The sequence below is a fragment of the Coturnix japonica genome, chromosome 3, assembly GCF_054131305.1.
Source record: "Coturnix japonica strain WE chromosome 3, WE-NBRP24, whole genome shotgun sequence".
Lineage (NCBI taxonomy): Eukaryota > Metazoa > Chordata > Aves > Galliformes > Phasianidae > Coturnix > Coturnix japonica.
In genome coordinates, this window is record NC_140665.1 from 63,139,467 (window position 1) to 63,158,028 (window position 18,562).

An 18,562-nucleotide genomic window follows, 5' to 3' on the forward strand; every position below is an offset into this window, starting at 1 on the left:
TTAGTACAGAGAAGCCATTTATTCAGATGCCTTTTTAAGACAGCACTCAAGACTCTTAATCAGAGTCAGACTTGGAAGAGCATAAAGAAGCGATAAAGACTTGTACAAAACAGAACAGAACTATTTTGTTTAATCTTATCTACCTTCCCCTCCCAGTGACTTGGGCAAGAAAGGTTTTGGTATGTAAATTCCTTCGTGCTTCCCCCACAATAAAGCACTTAAGTTCTTTGAGTAAGAGAGATTTGTCATTACAATTAATACTTTCTCTATTTAATAAGCAAAACACACCTATAGAAAATAAACACCAGAAATACTTGCTTAGTTTGCAAACAGAACGCCGAAAGACAGGTTAAATACCAAATAAACCAGCCCCAGACAGCTTTTTACATGAGACTATGAAAAATACTGCAACCAGTGCCTGAAATAAGCACAACAATCTGCCCAACAGATGCAGGGGGTGGAAAAAAGAATGTGACCTTGACTGAGGGAACAAGGTGTGCTAATAAACACGGCAGGGCAATGCTGAAAGACAGGAGAACCACTAACAGATGCAAAACACATCAGTCTCTTTCGTTCTGTCCCGTTTCAGGTTTCTCAGCTGGTTGTCTTTTCCTCCGCTACCTTTTTCAAGAGGTATCAGCATCAGAATGACATCCAAAACAAAGTCTTGCTGGCATGTATCAGCTGGAGTCTAGCCAGCAAATTTCCTTGGTCAGTTAAATACTCTCACTCCTCCCTCCTGGGTTGAATTTGTAGCTACTAACAAGAAGTTGCAAATAAAATCCTTAGTCCGATTTTGCACATACTTTTCCCTTTGACTCGCTCTCTGTGGGTTCACAAGTGAACGTTTACAGCGCTTTTACTGGCAACACTTCTCTTTGTGTCTTCCTGTGGCATCAGATCCTTTTACCCACAGGACTATCTGTTCCAAACAAATGCAGGTGGTCAGGAATTTCTGTTTCCTGGCAGTGTTCAACAGCTGCAGAAACCTTACACTTCAGTACACCCAAAGAGCAGAGATTTTTAATGTTTCTTAATTTACATCCCTTGCTTTGGTTGGACTAAAGACTTGCTTTCTCCTCTCTTTCCATTCCTACCTCTTCCTCCCTCAACACATTTCCAGAGCTTCTTAATTTACTTTTTCCTGCAGAGAGCTCCACAAACCCTTCCAATTTTCAGGTAGTCCAGAAAATTAAAGAATTCTATTAGCCTATACATTTCTTCCTGTATCAGTTCATATCCAGAAGGTGACAATACTGTAACCTCTGAAGCTATGATTAACATTCATAGAATCATAGAACCACAAGGTTGGAAAGGACCTAAAAGATCATCTAGTCCAACCGTCCTCCCTTTACCATACCTACAGGAAATCCCTAAACCACATCTCCTAGCTCCCCATCCACGCGCTTCTTGAACACTGGCAGGGATGGCGACTCCACCACCTCCCTGGGCAACTGAATATTGGAGGGGTCTAAATTCTAACCCAGGCTTTTTTTCCCAGCCATCCCCTTTCTTGACTAGATGGAACCCGAAAATCTCTGGAAGGGACAGAAGTCTGTGTGAGGAAGGCAGTAAGAAGAACAGGCCAATCTGAAACCGCAGCAGTCTCCAACAGATCAACAGTTCAGAAAGTGTATAAGAAAGCCATGCAATGTCTAATCATTTTTAGGACCCAAGTGGTACGCAACAGCAAATTAACCAGCAGGCAGCAATTCAAGGGAAGAAATATTTCATACATGCAAGGAAGGTTTTAAGAGCTTACACTGAAAATGGATTCCTGTCCTACTACCTTGTTAGACAATGAAAACAGAGAAAGAACAGCATGTCCTCGCCTTTCAGGCCTCTAAAATGCAGCTGCCATTTTTATCTTCTGAATAAATTCTTGCACTTCACATTTTAAGCTGGCTACAATGTTTGCCCAACACAATGACAGTAAATCACCCTTGGTTTTTATTCCTACAAAGAAACTGCTGTAAGATGATACTCCTAACACAAACAATCCCTCTTGGTAGCACAAAAGCCAGTGAAAGCTTGGTTGTTCACCAGCATCACATCGCTTGGGCAACAACAAGCTGCTTGCTATCTAATATTCCCACTGGGATCTCAGCAGATCTAATACAGTAACAAGCTACTTGCTGTTGTTAAAGGAGTTTTTCCTTAGAAATAAAGTCTGGGCTTAAAAGCACTATCTTGTGCAGGAATAAAATGAATCTGTTCTTCCCTATCAGTTAAGAGAAGTCAAATTATCAGCCAAGTTATTTTAATTGGTTACCAATACTTTCACATCTTCATACAACTTAACCTTACTCTTTATCTATTGTCTTGCATTTAGGTTCCTCACAGAAGTCAATAGAACATTAGGACCCAGAGTACTTGGAATATATTCAAGATGAAAAACTGGATGACAATCTGAATACAGTTGACAACAGAAAGTTACTGCACGCAAATGAACAGGAGAAATGACAGGCGGGTATCAAAAAAAAAAGAGGTCAGGGAAGACTTGCCAGTTATTTGGCAACTATCTAATGATGTATGTCTTCTATTTAGAGTACCAAGTTGCTTGATAATGGGGTAGATGAGCACACCTGGATGTGAATCACCAGCACCGTGCAGATGTCTGAACAAGATACATCTTAGAAAACAACGCAGGTACATCCTGCAATGTAAATACTCATTTACACAAACATGCATTATTTAAACTCATTAATCTTCATGTTCAATGGTCACCCAACGTCAAAGGTCCATAAGCTCATTTCTAGTCTTTCATATGCCCTAGGTCCAGTCAGCTGGACTGAAAAGATGGAAGTGTTCTCTTCCGCTCCCTTTAAGTCTGACTGTAGATGAAACATCTTGCTTTAAGGAATCAAAAGAGTAAGTGGGGGAAAAAAAAACAAAAAAATCTAAGGTCACTTTCTAAAGAGCAATGAGATTCTGTCTGCTTCCCTAGAAAAAGGGAGTCCAATCATTATTTACATAAAAGGAAGATCTTACAAAGATGCAAGATTATGAAACAGTACAACCCAAGAACGGAACTGGAAGAACGTGCCTGCTCTTCTCAGGCCAGTTTCGCTATTCTATTTAAGCTTATAGAAGTGATATACTTTTAAGAAAGCTATTAAGAAGCATAGAAAACCTACCAATCTAACAATCTTTGGTTTGGTTCTTGAAGTGTCAGGAGACACTGCACCACATGACCTGCAAGCCCCAGGAAGTTACCCTAAGAAGTTTCATTGTTTTCTGTAGCTTGGCACAGTAACCCCAAAGCTTTAACTTCTGATGCTTCCAACCTACAGGCAGAATAAAACACTTCAAGCCCTTTTGTTTATTAAGATCCTGCCTGGATGTTATGGCACAGCTATTATTTACAGTTAGTTAGTGACTCCCCTCTTGGTTTTCTTCTGTGTCAAACAAGAGCAAACAGTTACTGACAAGCCATCGTTTCCCAATACATCACACTGCGACAGATTTATGCGATCCTGCTGCTCAAATAACAATATACTGACCAATAAGAAGGCTCTTCAGTCTCCTGTATTCTTCATTTACATCGAACGTGTCGCCAGCAAATATCAACATAGGTTTTGTTCCTTCAGGACATTTGTTGTTCTGTGGGATAAGAGTTATAAAGCAACAAAAATTCAGACCATACTGGGGAACTGATCACTGTATTAACGGCTGCTTATCCATTCAACACTAAATGAAAAATGGTGACCTGTCATCTCTAGACATAACAGATGCTTCTTTTCTTGTGATACGCATGTGGAAAGACACGTTTCTAAACAGATGAACTGTATTACCAGGTTTTAAAAACATTTTTGCAGCATTTGAAGTATTTAGTGCACTATTGATAAACTGCCCATCTTCGAGACATCTTCATACCAATGCAGCTGGCTGTGCTGATGAAAATAATCCAGCTGCAGAATAACCTCTCCCTTGTGCCATTGGTTCACCTTCTATTAGATTAATTCTCCACAAAGATTAGCTGTATAACAGTAGAAAAAACCAAAAGACAAAGCAGTGCACAAAAGCCATGCCGTATGGAAGCACCAACTAAGAAAAGCTTCTGGTCTTTAATATGCAGAAAATGTAAATGCACCGACATAAGCCACCAGTAGATGTCACTGAAAGCCTGTAACAACTCCTTACCTTGATGTCTTTCAGGGACACAAAGTTCTCAATGCCAAGCTCAACCATGTCCAGCACATGGTAATCAAACATGCGACCTGCAAGAGCAAAGAAAAACCACACCAAAAATGAAGAAAATATGGCTACTTAAATATCTACTGAAAGCTAGACTTTCCATCCAAATAACAACCCAAGACAGACACATTACCTACTATCAGGTTATTGGGTCTCTTCTTGTTATGAGAGCCAAACAGAAACAAAGAACAATCTGATTTCTTGGAAAAGAATTCCTACAGTTGGGAAAAAGAAAAAAATGATAAATCATGGAATTCACTTCAGAGGTGTTTAAAATATTTAGCATACAACCTGCTTACTAAGAACTGCATTTACAAGTACCTGAGTTTCTATACCTGCACTTAACAGCTGTGAAGCAGAAGAACCTGCCACATCTCCCAGCAGTAACAGCAGCTAAAAGGCTCATGAGAATATTCTGCCCTGCCTGCAGCTCTTCATGTGTGGGAGGTCAGAAATGACATCCCACAGAGCAATCCCTGCCTGGGTGAACTGCATGCACAAACCACACTTCAGCACCGAGCTCTGCCTCCAGGTCCCACAAAAGTATTGACTGAAGGCAGATCAAGAACAGACCTTCAGGGGACTCCCCTTGAAACTCGGGCACACGGCTTTTCATTACCTCACTTTGACATCCCTAAGTATTCTGAACAGCTCCGTGGTATTTCATTAAAGGGATGCAACAAACTCAAAGGCTTAAGATGTGTCCCATTTATACTGCAATATCTCACATACCACTAAACCAACTTATGTAAAATGTATGTATATATACTGATTTAAGAAGAGATTTCAGCAGTTCAGGTGGTGCAAATACATGTGATGTAATCTTAGGATCTGCGCCTCTATTTTTTCCTTTCTTCCTCATAAATTTGCTTGACCTTAAAACATTAAAGCAAGAGAAAATCCAGACAGGCGCATCTCATTAAGTGGATTTACAGTCTTTCCCATCCCTTCCAAAATATTCTCCATGTCTCTGATGAGCCACTTTTCCCTACTTTATTGGGGGCCAAGTACATGTATTTTACTGAAACTGCTCATATTTTTGACAGTTATTTACTAAATGTTGGAACAGGATTCTGCCTTGCAGATGGATGAATAAAATACCTACTCATACCATAAATCTAGATGTAATTCTACCTTCAGCTTACCCGAATTCATTACAGACTCGTCTCTCATCGAACTTCTGATAGTATAACAGAAAATTATCTTCCAGTAACATTATTCACAATTGCACAGCTGTAAGATCTCGTAAGAAAAGATACAGTCTATACTTACCAATGATGTCTGGTCCTCAAAAGGCCTGGTAATATTTTTCCTGATAGGAAATGAGGGACGGGATGGGGATAAAGAAAAGAATTGTAAAATCTGAGATAAGCACTTCAGATCTTTTTCTGCTAATATTAAGATCCTGAATTCTGGTGGAGTCTGCAGCACTAGAAGTTCACCATTAGTTTAAGACATAGGCCATACTTATACTGCCAGGTGTTCTTTTTAGTGCTGCCACTGCCAAGTTAGGTAAACGTTTCTATGATTCCTGTCTCCTGGAGCCCAACTTTCAGAACCACATCACTGACACTTCACGGTCTCTGCTTGTTCACCCAGTGTTCAGTTTAGCTCTTAAAATTCATGCTTCTATCCCACATCCATACAGGCAATGGCTTCCCACTTTAAGCAAGACCAATCCTGCCACTATAAGCAGCCAACCTGACACAGAACCTTGTTAGCTGTTTGCACAGATCAGAACTGTGGAAGCCAATTATTCAGGTTTGTTGAATCCTGCTCCGTTAACATCAGCCACAGAACTGCATCAACAATGGCTCTACATCAACACTGACTGCATGTCACTGGTTTCCAGTCTACTACAATTTAGGATGAATCTCAGCCACCTTCTGTAACCCCTTGTGTAGCCCAAGCCCTTGCACTAACCAGCATCTCTGTTCATGCTTGGAAATTAACAAACACTGTATTGCACGTGACCACTTACTTTTTATACATCACAGCAAAAGGCTTCTTCAGAGCATACTGCAAGAGGCAAAGTTAAACGTGTTACATCAGATACATCTAAATGCACAGTGCTGCTTTTCCTTAAACTCTGCAACTCACAAGAGCACAATACTTTTCTTCACTAGGAGAGTGGTTAGGCCCTGGAACAGGCTGCCCAGGGAGGTTGTGGATGCCCCGTCCTTGGAGGTGTTCAAGACCAGGTTGGACGGGGCCCTGGGCAACCTGATCTAGTAAATGTGTATGTTTGGTGGCCCTGCCAGGCAGGGGGGTTGGAACTACATGATCCTTGAGGTCCCTTCCAACCCGGGTCATTCTGTGATTCTGTGTGATTCTGTGTAATACATAGTATAATTCTTTATGTATAATTGTTTTCAATCCAGAAAATAAGTCATCTAAAAGCCTATAGCAATAAAATGACAAAGTGTAGTGAGAAAACAGTACAAGAACAGCTACTATATGTAACTATGTTTTCAGGTACTGAGCTGGGATTGTCAAGTTTACGTTAAGGGAGAGGCTGAACCCTGCATCAATGCACACACAGGCAGCCTATGACACTGTGGATGTGCTATTAGCTGCATGGCCCCGTCCCAACCCTGCACCTCACCCTCTCGTTTTCAAAGGTGCTTGCAAATTTTATCGGGTAAGGACTTACAATGTCTTTAAGCACCTCAGTCACGGTAGAGCTGGCATTCCCTCCTTTGATAAGCATGGCAGTTTTGGTGTTTTCCGTCAGTTTGGGCTCTCTCTTCTCCAGAAATCTTTTCGCCCTCTTGGTTTTGGGCTTCCTGCAACAGCAAATTCACAGCTACAAACACCCCCTGCTTCAGAGGAGCAGCCGCACCGACCTTCCTCCCCCCCTCCCTCCCGGTCCCCACGTCCCACAGCTGGGACACTGCTCTCCCCCCACTCACACCACCCGGTCCAGCGCGTCCATGGCGGCCTCACGTGCGGCTTCTGGTGCGTCACATCCGGCATCCGGAGCGGAACGAGGGCTCGGGCAGCCGCAGTGCGCATGGAGGAAGGCTAAGCGAGACACACCAGTTCCGGCTACGAGCTGTGGCGGGCGGGAACGGCGTATTGAAACTGGGGGCTACACGGCTCAGCGTACGACGGGTGATAGAGACCCTCAGGGACCCTCACACAACCAGCTGTCAGCTCTGTCGCTGCAGGACACAAGGGGAAGCCAGACCTGAGAGCTTCAGGGCATGCAGTTTAAACTCCAACTCACCCTCTTCTCCTTTTTACAACACATACAATACACCCATATTATCCAAAGGCAGGGTCTTTTTATTTCATTATTATGCAGCTGTTTCCTTTTCTTCGGTTTTGAGGTAGAGATGCACACGTTTCCAATCAGCATCAAAAACAAGTAAAAAAAAACACTAAAGCTCCCCCCAGCATAATCCAAACAGGACAGGAAGGCACAAGAACACGGTGCCGGTCCTTCCCCACCACAAACTGCCCAGATAAAATAATAACTTGTGTCATCGGCCCATTAATTCAGCAAACAAAGTCTGAAGAGATGAGAGCCCGCGTCACAGAGGTGCATCGCCTAAGGCAGCGCTGTGAGGAGAATCCTCTGCCTCGGAAGCAGGGCTGTCAGGCAGAGGGATGGAAGCAGCATCCAAGCTACTCGGCTTCTCCAAATCACAGTTCATGTCAGAGTTTCCTCTGTCGCTCACCTCCCCCTCCGCTTCCTCAGTTAATTTATCCGCAGCCTGAGCTGACTCCTCCGAATCTTCCTGTTCACGCAGAAAGTTACAAATGGTGTTACGCCTGCGGTAGGAAAAGTCTCTGTCCTTGATCTGCAACCACTCCACACCGCCTGATGCAACAAAGGAAAAACAGCGTTAGAATCACAGAGTCACCAAGGTTGGAAAACACCTAAAAGATCATCCAGTGCAAATGGATTTCTCACCAATTATATATATATAAATACATAAATACAACAGACTGCAAACAAACAGAACTGGGATTCCCTTCCCACTTCAATATACATACTGCCAACTCACAAGATGTTTTAATTACTTTATATGCACAAGATTAAGTTTCTGTCAGAGTACAGAAGGAATATTTGGCATCATTGCTGCTCCCTGTGGGGGGAAAAAGATAAAACAGGCCTTTTTATAAAGCAACACATTCTCTAGTTTGTGGCACTTTAAAGTGAATAGTGTTTGTTAGTATTACATAACTATATGAAGAGGAGGAATGTGTGGTGTCACTAAGACTGCTGGGTTGTGGTTACATTCCAGATAATTCGTTACATAACTTACATGCAATGTCTTGCCAAATACCCACGTTTAATACTAAATAGCCATATTCTTAAAATATGAAGCAGTAACACTGACTTGAGTGAGCACAGGTAGCTAAAAGCAATGGGATGCTGTTAATGAGCATTACCACATGTAGGGGGGACACCCAGTATCTGAATATTGAAGAGCACAGACTTTGGTATATATAAAAAAAAACAAACACTGAAATAAAGCAAATGTATAAGCAGAGTCCTGCCTATAGGATGAAAAGAATAAAAAGGGTATGGTCTGCTAGGTATACAGTTACTTGAAAGTTAGGTTCAATTAACTATATATTACATGAGAACAAATTAGTATATAAAAGATGGAACTTCTTACCAAGGACATTATAGATTTCCAAATTTTACACAGGTTCAAAAAGCACCAAGGTGACAGAAATAAGAATCAATTTAGAACTAACAGACACAAAAGTATTGCTACAGACTGCAGAACAAGTGCCAAAACTCCTATACAATAGACAAGCATGCCAAGGAATCTCAGCATACATTTGACCAGAGCTTACATCTCTCTGCAGGAATCTCCTACTGGAGGCAACTCTGAGCAGAAGGAATCTGATTTATTTATTTTTTTAAGTATATATTTGTTGCCTAAGGAAGGAAGCTCCTCTAATTTCTGCATTCTTGAATCAATCACTCAGCTCAAAGCCAACACTCATAGTATAACCCAACAGTGACCCTATGCATTGGAGGCAGGGCACTAACCAATGCTCTCTTCTCCTTCCTTCTTCTCTGACAAAAGCGTCCGTGTCATATTCAACTTCTTCATCGTGTGGCACTTGTACTTTAACTGTAGTTTCTGGTTGCCTTCGGCATCTACTATGAAGAGAGGAGATAAAACAATACCCAAAAGGCGATTGTTATAGTGAATTCCGCTATCAGCTGCAACAAGACTAAGATTATTTTGAATCTCACAATAAACAGGACATCAAATTGTTACCATTACCGTGCTCTGTGCTTTCCTCAAAAAACACGCAGGTTCCCAAGACATCTAAGGAAAACAAAGTGAAATAGCCTTAGACACTAATATCTATCAGCTACAGATACTGCACTCACTGTCACAACTCTGATTTCCAGCCTCACCCAATGGCCAAACCTTTGTTAACCACTTGCCAACTCAGAAACAGATACCAGTATCTCTATCACTGAATGGACAATAGAGGATTTCAGATCATTTCCTTCCCAGTTACGTCACCATAAGGCAAATAGGAGAGCCACAGTTTGCACAGCACATCAGTTCTGCGTATACAGGAGACTGCAAGCACTTACTCCAGGACATCTAATGCTCCCTATTTTTTCCTTCAGAAATAACAGGTGGTACACACCAGAATCAAGTCTGGACATACTGTCCTGTAAATAAATATGGATGTGTGGCAAATGTAGACTGTGCTGCTCTCTATTATTATACAGACACCATCAAGATCTTCAGTTCTTCACTGTCTCATATTCTCCATTTGCAGTGATAAAATATAACTACAATGTTAAGAAGGTTCTTTGGGTAACGTGAACAAGGAGAGAGTCTTTTATTTTTCCTACCTTCATAATCTCCTGCGAAGACATATCTGTCCACTTGTAAAATGGGTCTCTCTGTCTCTATTCCCTACAAAGAAACGGGGGAAAAATAACGTACATGTTAAGAGTCCATTTCTTACTGTACAACCAGAGAGTGCTGAGCACAGCACAATGCAGAATCTTTTACTGGGGCTTTAGTAAGTTTCCCCATGATATAATATCAACAGTCTGAAGGAATGCTTATTTTGTGAATGAGACCAGGTAGGCTGGGTATGAGGAGGATATAATGCAGATATTTAAAGCTATTCTAACAACATTGCAAGAGAATCTCAAAGCACAATAACTGCTGCTTCCGATAGAATGACCACAACCCGCAGCCAAATACAGCCAAGGAAGCTCATGCAACTCTCTACCGAATATTTTATTTAAGTTTCATAGACCTCAAGGCATTTGGAAGCAGCCCTGCTGTTGTTAACAATCATACTCACTTACCCCTTTCCTATTGTGCTGTAATCACTCACCAAAATCTTGCATTTGTTTTCGCATTTTTCTAAGAAGTCTGAATCAATAATTCCCGACAGCTCCACCATCACCAGCTGCTCCTACAAGATAAGTTACAACGTGCACCTATTACTGATGGACCTGAACTCTAGATAAAACAACACAGAAACACAGAACTCCAGCATAAATGGACGCCTCGCCCCCTCCCTTAACGCTGCCGGAAAAACAGAGGAGCTCGAGGATCACGCAGACCGACCTCCACCTCATCCTCTTCTTCCCTCACACCCTCCGCCGCCGCCATGTTGCCAGCCGCTCCCCCACCGCCCGCCTCAGCGCGCACCACGTGACCGCGGCGCCGCCATCTTAGAGGGGGCCCGGCCCCGCCCCTGGCCGTGCCCACAGCAGGGGGCGGCCGTGAGGCGCTGTGTCGGTTGTGCCCGCAGTGCCGACATCATTCATTGCAGTGTTACATACCGGGGGTAATAATAAAAGCTGTCGCCAAGGGAATTCACGGCAGCTCCTACCTAAGCTCTGCCTTAAGGAGCAGGACACAGATGTCAGTGCAGCGCTCTGGCTTTTCTCCTAGAGAAATCCCCGACCGTACAAGTTAGTTCAGCAGTTATTCTTAGGGAAGCCAGCGTTCGGCTTTGTTTTGGTTTGTCAAGGCTGGAGGTTTAATAATCCCTTACATAGCACTGGATTTAGAGAGTTATATGAGGCTTATATAAGTAAGAACGACTAACAAACTGGGGCTGGTTGTGCACATGGGTAGTGACACTAAGCCTGCACTTGCCATGAGCATTCATAATGTGGCTTTGTCATAACCCAGCAAGTGCACCTCAACAATTCCTCTCTTAAAAGAGTGTCATGCGAAGTTTTAGTGTGGAAGTTCTTAAATTAGAGATTTGAACTTCCTGTTTGAGCAAATAAACATCACTGCAGTTATGTGACATTATGGGAAGTCAGAAAACATTCACTGAAATACTTAATCAATATGGTTCTGGCTTTCAGCTTTCTCTTGTTTTCCTGTTTTCTTTTGATTTTTATCTTCGTGCTTGGAATTCCTTCTCAACCCCTCTGCAGAAGGCAATTACTCTCTCTCCATTCCCTGCTTAACGTTTAGGTTCGTTGTAAGGCCTTAGCTGAGTATGACTAAGAGGTTAAATAATTTCTAAAACCACTGAGAGCCTTTGTTGAGGTTTTTAGTTTAGTCTGTTCAGACTATGAGTACCTGTCAAAGGACTTGTGTGCTTTCTAGTGAAAAGAATACAGAATTTAGTATTTTTAAATGGAGAGGCAGAACAACGCGAGTAAGAGAGTAACTAGCTTATTTCTGGATGCAGACCTTGGACAAAAGGTCAGGGTCACAAAACATAAATCAGCTTCAGGACAAAAGTAGTTGGCTGATAGTATTACAGAGGATGATTTGGATTTCCCTAAAGCTTTACTGCTGAGCCCATTCAGTTAGGAATTTGCAAGCCAAACCTGCTCATAGGTGTCACAGTTCCTTTCTATCTATCTTTGTCTTTTTGAAAAGCTCCTTCAAGATCATGTAAATAAATCCTAGCAACCTTGTGAGAAAAAGCAGGGGAAAAAAAGGGTAAAGTGGAGCACTTATTTCCACAATTTAGCATGTTCCACCTAAGACTATGGAGTGAGATGCAGTACAGTAGGAGAGTAAAAAAGTTGAGTGAAGGAAACTTTGCTATTTGTGATTTAGTGGTCTCACTCCAGCTGTAATGGGATCAGCTTATGATTCTATAGCCATTTGCTAGGTTTCTGCTTCAGTTCTAAGAGCTGGAATCAGATTCCAGCATAGCAGGACCTTGAAGTTAGATATTCATTGAGTACTGTGCTCAGGTTTCTGGAGGATTCATGCCAGTCCTGGTGTCACAGAGCCACTGTGTCCAAGGCAGTTAGTCTGCACAAGTGCTTGTTGTTACCTGGCACCTGCTTCCCAATCTCTGCCACTGCATTTCTGCTGACTCTTGGAGCGCTGTCTGTCATGGTGGGAGCAGGTTGACAAGCAGCATGAGAGAGTGCTCTGAATCTCAGCTGTAAAAGGGGAACTGGTCTGAGAAGAACTGGGGAGCTGGAAGTAAAAAAGAGGAGGGCAGGGGTGTGTGCTTCTTCCTGAGAACTCTCTTGTCTCTCATCAAAAGTAAAATAGAAACCATGCACACCTTACCACTGCTAGTTCTGCTTCTGGCCAAGATGATTAACTTCTTTCCTGTGTAGCCCCCTAAAATTTGTTTGGAGATCTGTGCTGTGTATCATTTCAGTAGCTGAGACAGTGCTTTTTGCTGGTCTGTTCTTTGTCTTCTTGGACCGGGTAGCCTTGAGCTAAAGCTGGTATGCTCACAATTAGAAAGGATCTTCTGGGTGCACTGAGCAGTTTCAGCTGAATTTACAGCTGCTTTCAGCTTCTGCCTCTGGTGCACAACAGGAATTCATCACTCCTAATCTGGCAATTTACTGTGAACAACACATTATAATTTTTAAAGCCCAGATCACAGGATGACCAGACGTTGGATGGGCCCTCTAGTTCCATCTTGTTCAATCTCCCTGGTCAAGCAAGGACACCCAGAGCAAGTTGCTCAGGGCTATGTCTAGAGACAGGGCTATGTCTAAAGACAGGTTCTGAGGATCTCCAAGCAGAGACCCCACAAGCTCTGCAACCTGTGCAGTGCTCTATCACCCATGCAGTACAAGTGTTTCCTGATGTTCAAACAGATGCTCCTTCGTTTGAGTTTGTGCCCTTTGCCTCTTGTTCTGTCATGGCTGAAAATACCTGTCTTTGTCTTCTCTGTGCTTTGCCTTCAGGTATCTCCATACACTGAAGAGATCCTGATCAGCCTTCTCTTCTCCAGATCAGGTCTCTGCAACCTGGACTTTCTGAAGGCAGGTCTTGCTAGTAAAAATGGAGGCAAAGAAGATACTTTATACTACAATCTTTTCCTGTCCTGTGTAAGCAGGTCCCCCGTCTTGTTCATCACCAGGCCCACATTTTCTGTAGTCTTCTCTTTGGCACCTATGTACTTAGGGAAGCACGTCTTTGTTACCTTTGACATTCCTGACCAGATTCATTTCCATCTGGGCTCTCTACCTTTCTTAATTTCCTCTCTGGATGCTTGGAGAATGTCTCCATATTCCTCTCGAGTGGAGAGGAATCCTTGTTTCTGCTCCTTGTAGGCTTCCTTGTTGTCACAGATGTCTCCTTCAAAATGAAGATGATCACTGTGGTCTTTTTCAGCCCAGGCCATTCTATGATTCTATGACTCCATCAAGCAAATCCTTGAGGAAGGATTGAGGATAGGAGGAAAGTATCTTTGTGTCTGTGAGTGATGGGGGACAGGGAGAGTGGCATAGCAGCAGTCGGCATTGCTGCAGTGACCTGCATGGAGTCTGAGCACTGGGATCCTCCCCAGTGAAACTCATCAGATAATAATCTTTTGAAACAACCAGTAATAAATGGAGAGCAAATTATGTTTACTTTTTATCCAGCTGGATTGAAAAGGATGCCTATCTGCGGAATTGACTTGCTAATTTATGCAATGTTAATGTTTGGGATCTTTTACATGACCTCAGATTGTTTGGCATCAGTTACTTAAGATCCAAAGATATGAATTCTTATGTCTGTTGGGCTGGAAGCAGCTGAATGCCCTTGACTTCAGAGGTTGCTGGAATATTGATGATGTTTTAGGGCCAAGCTCTTATTTAATCTTAGCTGGCTTGTCTGTATATATATATACAGACATATATATATGTGTCTTTAAAATATTTAAAACAATCTGATACATCAAATTTTGGATTTTTTTTCTAACAATGATGTAAAAGCAGAAAATTGTGTTTCTCATACTCTTATATTAAGCTCGCATGGCTTATTTTTTATTAAAGTGAAATATTTTTATTGGATCGTGTTTTGTTTGCCTTGTACATGAACATTGCTTTGCCTGCTAGTGAAGCGCTGTTAAAAGCATTTCTCTACACACCTCAGAAATTGCCAAAGTGACTGTCAGTGTGGGCAATAAAGAATAGTTACTAGCCAGTCTGCATCGCAAACATCAGAGGCTTAATATCTGTGGGCTTTTGTTCAGGTGTAACTTGGCAGCCATCAGGAATTCCTGGTTGCTTAGTGCTTTTGTAGGTGTTCTCACTGACCTACAGAAAGCATTTCTTACCCAGTATAAAGAAAAGAAAGATCCAAATTACTGAAGCCCGAGAGAGGATAAATTTGATATGTGTGTGTTTTTCTTACTGTGATATTACAGGAACATGTTATAAAGTTGCTTTTAAAATGTTAATTTACGCTGTGAGTGAAATCATAAACACTCTGTATTCTCAAAGAACAGGATAGAATTGAAAATACAAGTGAAGTAGAAAATAGAGAAGAGTCATCTGAACAAATGAAATGCAATGAAACAGCACACGGAAGGCTGAGCTGAGTTATCCGTGTGTGCATCCCTCTAAGTACTAAGAATCTGTTGCCCCATAAATAACACAGTAACCCAAATCCAAAATAGGAGAATGAGAAAAGCTGGTTTTAAATCAGGATAGTGCAGTACTGTTAGGCACTCGATGGCAGGAAGGTAACCACTGAAATGCTGTAAAGCCACTGTATGAATGATGTGGGGATGGTAAAAGCCTTTGGCACCGCTGAAGAACGTTGAGTAAAGTCAGAGTTAAAATATATCTTTAGAAACAAGTGATACGCAATTCCTATGAACTTAAATTACTCCTAAACAGGTAAAGCGTCTGACAGGGATTGCAGTACCTGGCTGGTGATGGTCGCTTCCTGATAAGAGCTGGTTACTGTAAACAGAAAATACTGAGAAGTAGAGGCATTTAGCATAGTAGATAGCGGATGACAACGAAAGGTGGAAATCTGCCTCTGTTTTCAAGAGGAAGGATGGATAATGGAAGGGAAGGAAGGATCTAATCTATGGCAGTGCAAACTTAGTGTTTCCACTGCTTAAGGAAGACTTATCAGTAATGCCAAAAAGCTGAAGCAAGGAGATTGCCATGGTCTGATCACATTCCTTCAGTAGTTTCTTTCCTGCTTTGCTTCACTATTATGTGTTTGGGAAGCAACGAAGCTAATGCAACGTAATAATCTTTGCCATTATAACTTCATTGTTCAAAATAATTTACACGCAGTGCTGTTTTAAGAGGAGAGCAATGCTTTAGATGTGACAATGGAATTGACATGGTTACAAGTATAAGATGGCAATGCTGCATTCTATAGAGTATCAGTGCACATACCTGGGGTCATCTGAGGGTATATCTGCATGGATGGGTGCAGACAGCAATGCCTTCCCTCTGCCTGTGTCCTGAACCATCTGGGAGCCAACTCTGGCATCTGTGTAGCCATGATTCCCACGTTGCTGAACCTGAGCTAATGAGGCTGGCTGGGAGGCAGGGTGTGCGAGCGTGAGCTCAGGACTATGCTAATGTGGCCACATGATTTCTGGAAAGCCACTGATCTTATGTCCAGCTGGCTCAAAGCGCCACTAGAGCAAAGGCACGACAGAATCCATTTGCAGGCTAGTCAGAAATGCAGGCCAGGAGATGAAGTTTGAGGGAATTTCTCTCTACTCCTCTAGCTGCTGTCATGGAGATTTTTGCCTTCATTTAAAGGATATTCTTTTCCCCCTAGAAATCCAGATGAACATTCATTTTAAAAACCAAAGGTCTGTTAGCCTGAAGGCTTACAGGCCTTACCATCCTTTATTACTTATGTTTGCAGGGAAACATAGCTGCTTTTTCTCATCAAGCAAGTACGTACTGCTGATCTGCTTCTTTTCTTGTTACAGAAATTCTTTTTGAGAAGAGGATTTATAACTTCTGTGGATTTCTAAACTGTGGGCAGCCTTCAGCCACCACATATAGTTCTGTAATAAGAATGGAAGAGGCTGAGGTTGTTGGCCTTGGCCTTTTTAGCTCTCTTTATTTGCTCTCTTGGAGATTCTGGAGCCTTTTGAACTTCGGATTGTTTGCACTTAGGATCATCTTTGTTAGTCAGTAGCAACACATACCGTCAATTCAGGAGTTTCTTCATTTTCTACTTCAGTTGTAGCAAGTTGTTGAAAGCTTTGCTGAAATCCGAAAGGATTACAACACTGTCTGTCACAGCACCCTTATGGACAAGATGTCCAGCACACAACTAGATAAATACACAATGTGTTGGATTTCACTCCCCAGTGGATGAGCTTCTTTCTTTTGTAACTAATTTTATACCTTTTAATTGCATTTCTTGCATTCCCAGTAGTTTATACTGAATAAAATGTTGTTGAATGGTGACTGCTGTTAAAGCACATCATTTGAACGTGGTTCATGAATTATTACAAATAACACTGAATTAAGTACTGCTTTTTGCGGCAGGGCTTTTGCACTGTAATTGAGTGACAGAACTACAGGAGATGAGAGCAGACGCTCTTTAAGTTTAAACTTCCATACCTGTGTTTGATCTGGTATTATTACTGTAACCTCCATAAAGGGCTGATCATGACATTCCAGATGTCAGACTTAACCACCTCAGCATCCAGGTCCATTATTATTATGTAACATAGGCTCAGGACTGCCCTGAAAAGAAGGAGCTTTCTTTACATCAATTCTACCTAATAGAAGTTATGCTGGCATTAAGATAAAGATGTCCTAATGAAAAGCCCATCAGGTACCGATTCTGAGATTCCAAAACACTTTGTTTTGAAGGAGACATTTAAAGAAGGTACTATGGCAAACCTCGAGACATTCTGTCTTCAAGGATTAATACTGTAAACTTCTACTACACACATATACATGTTTATCTGTGAAAACATGTCCTGTACTTGGAAGCAGAAAAGTTTTTTTCCCATTGTATAAGCAACAGAGCAGCATTTCAGACTTGTTCTTCCTTACATTCAGTGAGCTAAAACACATCATGATGTGTAACTGCTACCGACTCAGTTTCTTTAAGCTCGTTCAGCCATCACTGTTCTGGCAAGCACAAAATGCAAGGGAGAGCAGTGCAAGCATTACAAATATCCTTCTGTCGTCTTCGTTTTGGGAGCAGTCCAGATGGAAAGATTCTGCTGGTATCAGTCCAGCTCTGGACTGGTCTGTGCAAGGGATTGTGTGTTTGGCAGGAGCTGCAGAATGGCCAGTTCTGGCATCTCCAGCAGGAGCGGAGGTCACTGCCAGCAGCTCTCTTTCTTTCTGCTTCATTTTCTCTAATCAGCTCAGAGTTCGCAGGCGACAGCCTTGAATTTGTGACTAGAAGCAAAAACTAATTTTCTTTGTTGCCTTCCGTGCTTTTCCAATCAGCTTTTCCTCACGCATTTGCAGATACTGACAGTGGCCAGCAGTGAATAATGTATTTAGTTGGCTTTGCTGCTTCTCTGGAATTCCCCAGCTGGATCCTTTATTTTTTATTTTATCTTTTCCCCAGGAAGTTTTCTCAAGAAGTTTAGAACCCAATCCTCGTGCAGCACTGCAACAAGATATTTATGGTGAGTATTTTCAGTGCTGCAGTACGTCGAGTATGTGGAGTATGATTTAGCAGAGGGTTGTCAGAGTCAGGGTGCTGTGGTTAGGCTGCAGTTGGACTTGATGATCTTTAAGGTCTCTTCCAACCTCAGTAATTCTATGATTCTACAATTCTATGATGGCACACCCTGTGCTTTCCCAAAGATGTAACTGTGATCATCTTCATGTAGAGACTGTATTCATTTGTTAAATCACTGTCAGGTGACCTGAAGAAATAAAACGTTTCTGAAGTGACCATCTGTTTCTGTAACTCATCTATGTTTTGTTGATTCTTTTCCCCAAACGGGCTAAAATTCCGCAGGGTTTTGCATACAGTGTTGCAAAAAAGAATACAGAGTCCAGCTTCTCCTAACACAGACGGAATTGAGCAGAGCAGTTTCTCAGAGCTTCCATTCTTCTTGAACTGGCACTCGGCCTATTAGCTTCATCATGACGCTTTCCTTTTGAGAGTATTCCTAGCCCTCGTGTGACTGTGGCTGGCTCTCTCTTCTTTCTCTGTGTATTTCTGTGTTGGTTCTT

General features: G+C 42.1%; 1 protein-coding gene and 1 long non-coding RNA gene across 10 annotated transcripts in view; one reads left to right on the plus strand and one right to left on the minus strand.

Annotated features, from left to right (window-relative positions):
* LOC107311792 (uncharacterized) overlaps positions 1-5,314 on the plus strand; it is a 24,951-nt gene extending 19,637 nt beyond the window's left edge. For 3 of the 6 annotated variants that reach the window (XR_014944850.1, XR_014944855.1, XR_014944853.1), the window contains one exon: positions 2,333-5,314. This is a non-coding gene — a long non-coding RNA (uncharacterized LOC107311792). Of the gene's footprint in view, positions 1-589; positions 802-2,332 lie in introns of those variants that run through there. The other 3 variants (XR_014944852.1, XR_014944854.1, XR_014944851.1) reach the window with 2 other exon arrangements.
* The window catches only part of LOC107311789 (ribosome production factor 2 homolog), a 13,335-nt gene extending 2,497 nt beyond the window's left edge, over positions 1-10,838 (minus strand). Inside the window, exons 1-13 of one of the 4 annotated variants that reach the window (XM_085543637.1) lie at positions 10,776-10,838; positions 10,540-10,620; positions 10,043-10,106; positions 9,453-9,497; positions 9,212-9,322; positions 7,881-8,023; positions 7,110-7,252; positions 6,851-6,983; positions 6,179-6,216; positions 5,470-5,509; positions 4,331-4,412; positions 4,144-4,220; positions 3,504-3,603 (exon numbers count right to left, since the gene is read on the minus strand). In XM_085543637.1, coding sequence (XP_085399763.1) covers positions 3,504-3,603; positions 4,144-4,220; positions 4,331-4,412; positions 5,470-5,509; positions 6,179-6,216; positions 6,851-6,983; positions 7,110-7,252; positions 7,881-8,023; positions 9,212-9,322; positions 9,453-9,497; positions 10,043-10,106; positions 10,540-10,620; positions 10,776-10,820 — 1,102 coding nt within the window. In that variant the 5' untranslated portion in view covers positions 10,821-10,838. Of the gene's footprint in view, positions 1-3,503; positions 3,604-4,143; positions 4,221-4,330; positions 4,413-5,469; positions 5,510-6,178; positions 6,217-6,850; positions 6,984-7,109; positions 7,253-7,880; positions 8,024-9,211; positions 9,326-9,452; positions 9,498-10,042; positions 10,107-10,510; positions 10,621-10,775 lie in introns of all 4 variants that reach the window. The other 3 variants (XM_085543636.1, XM_015858609.2, XM_085543638.1) reach the window with 3 other exon arrangements.
* Positions 10,839-18,562: the final 7,724 nt, after the last annotated feature.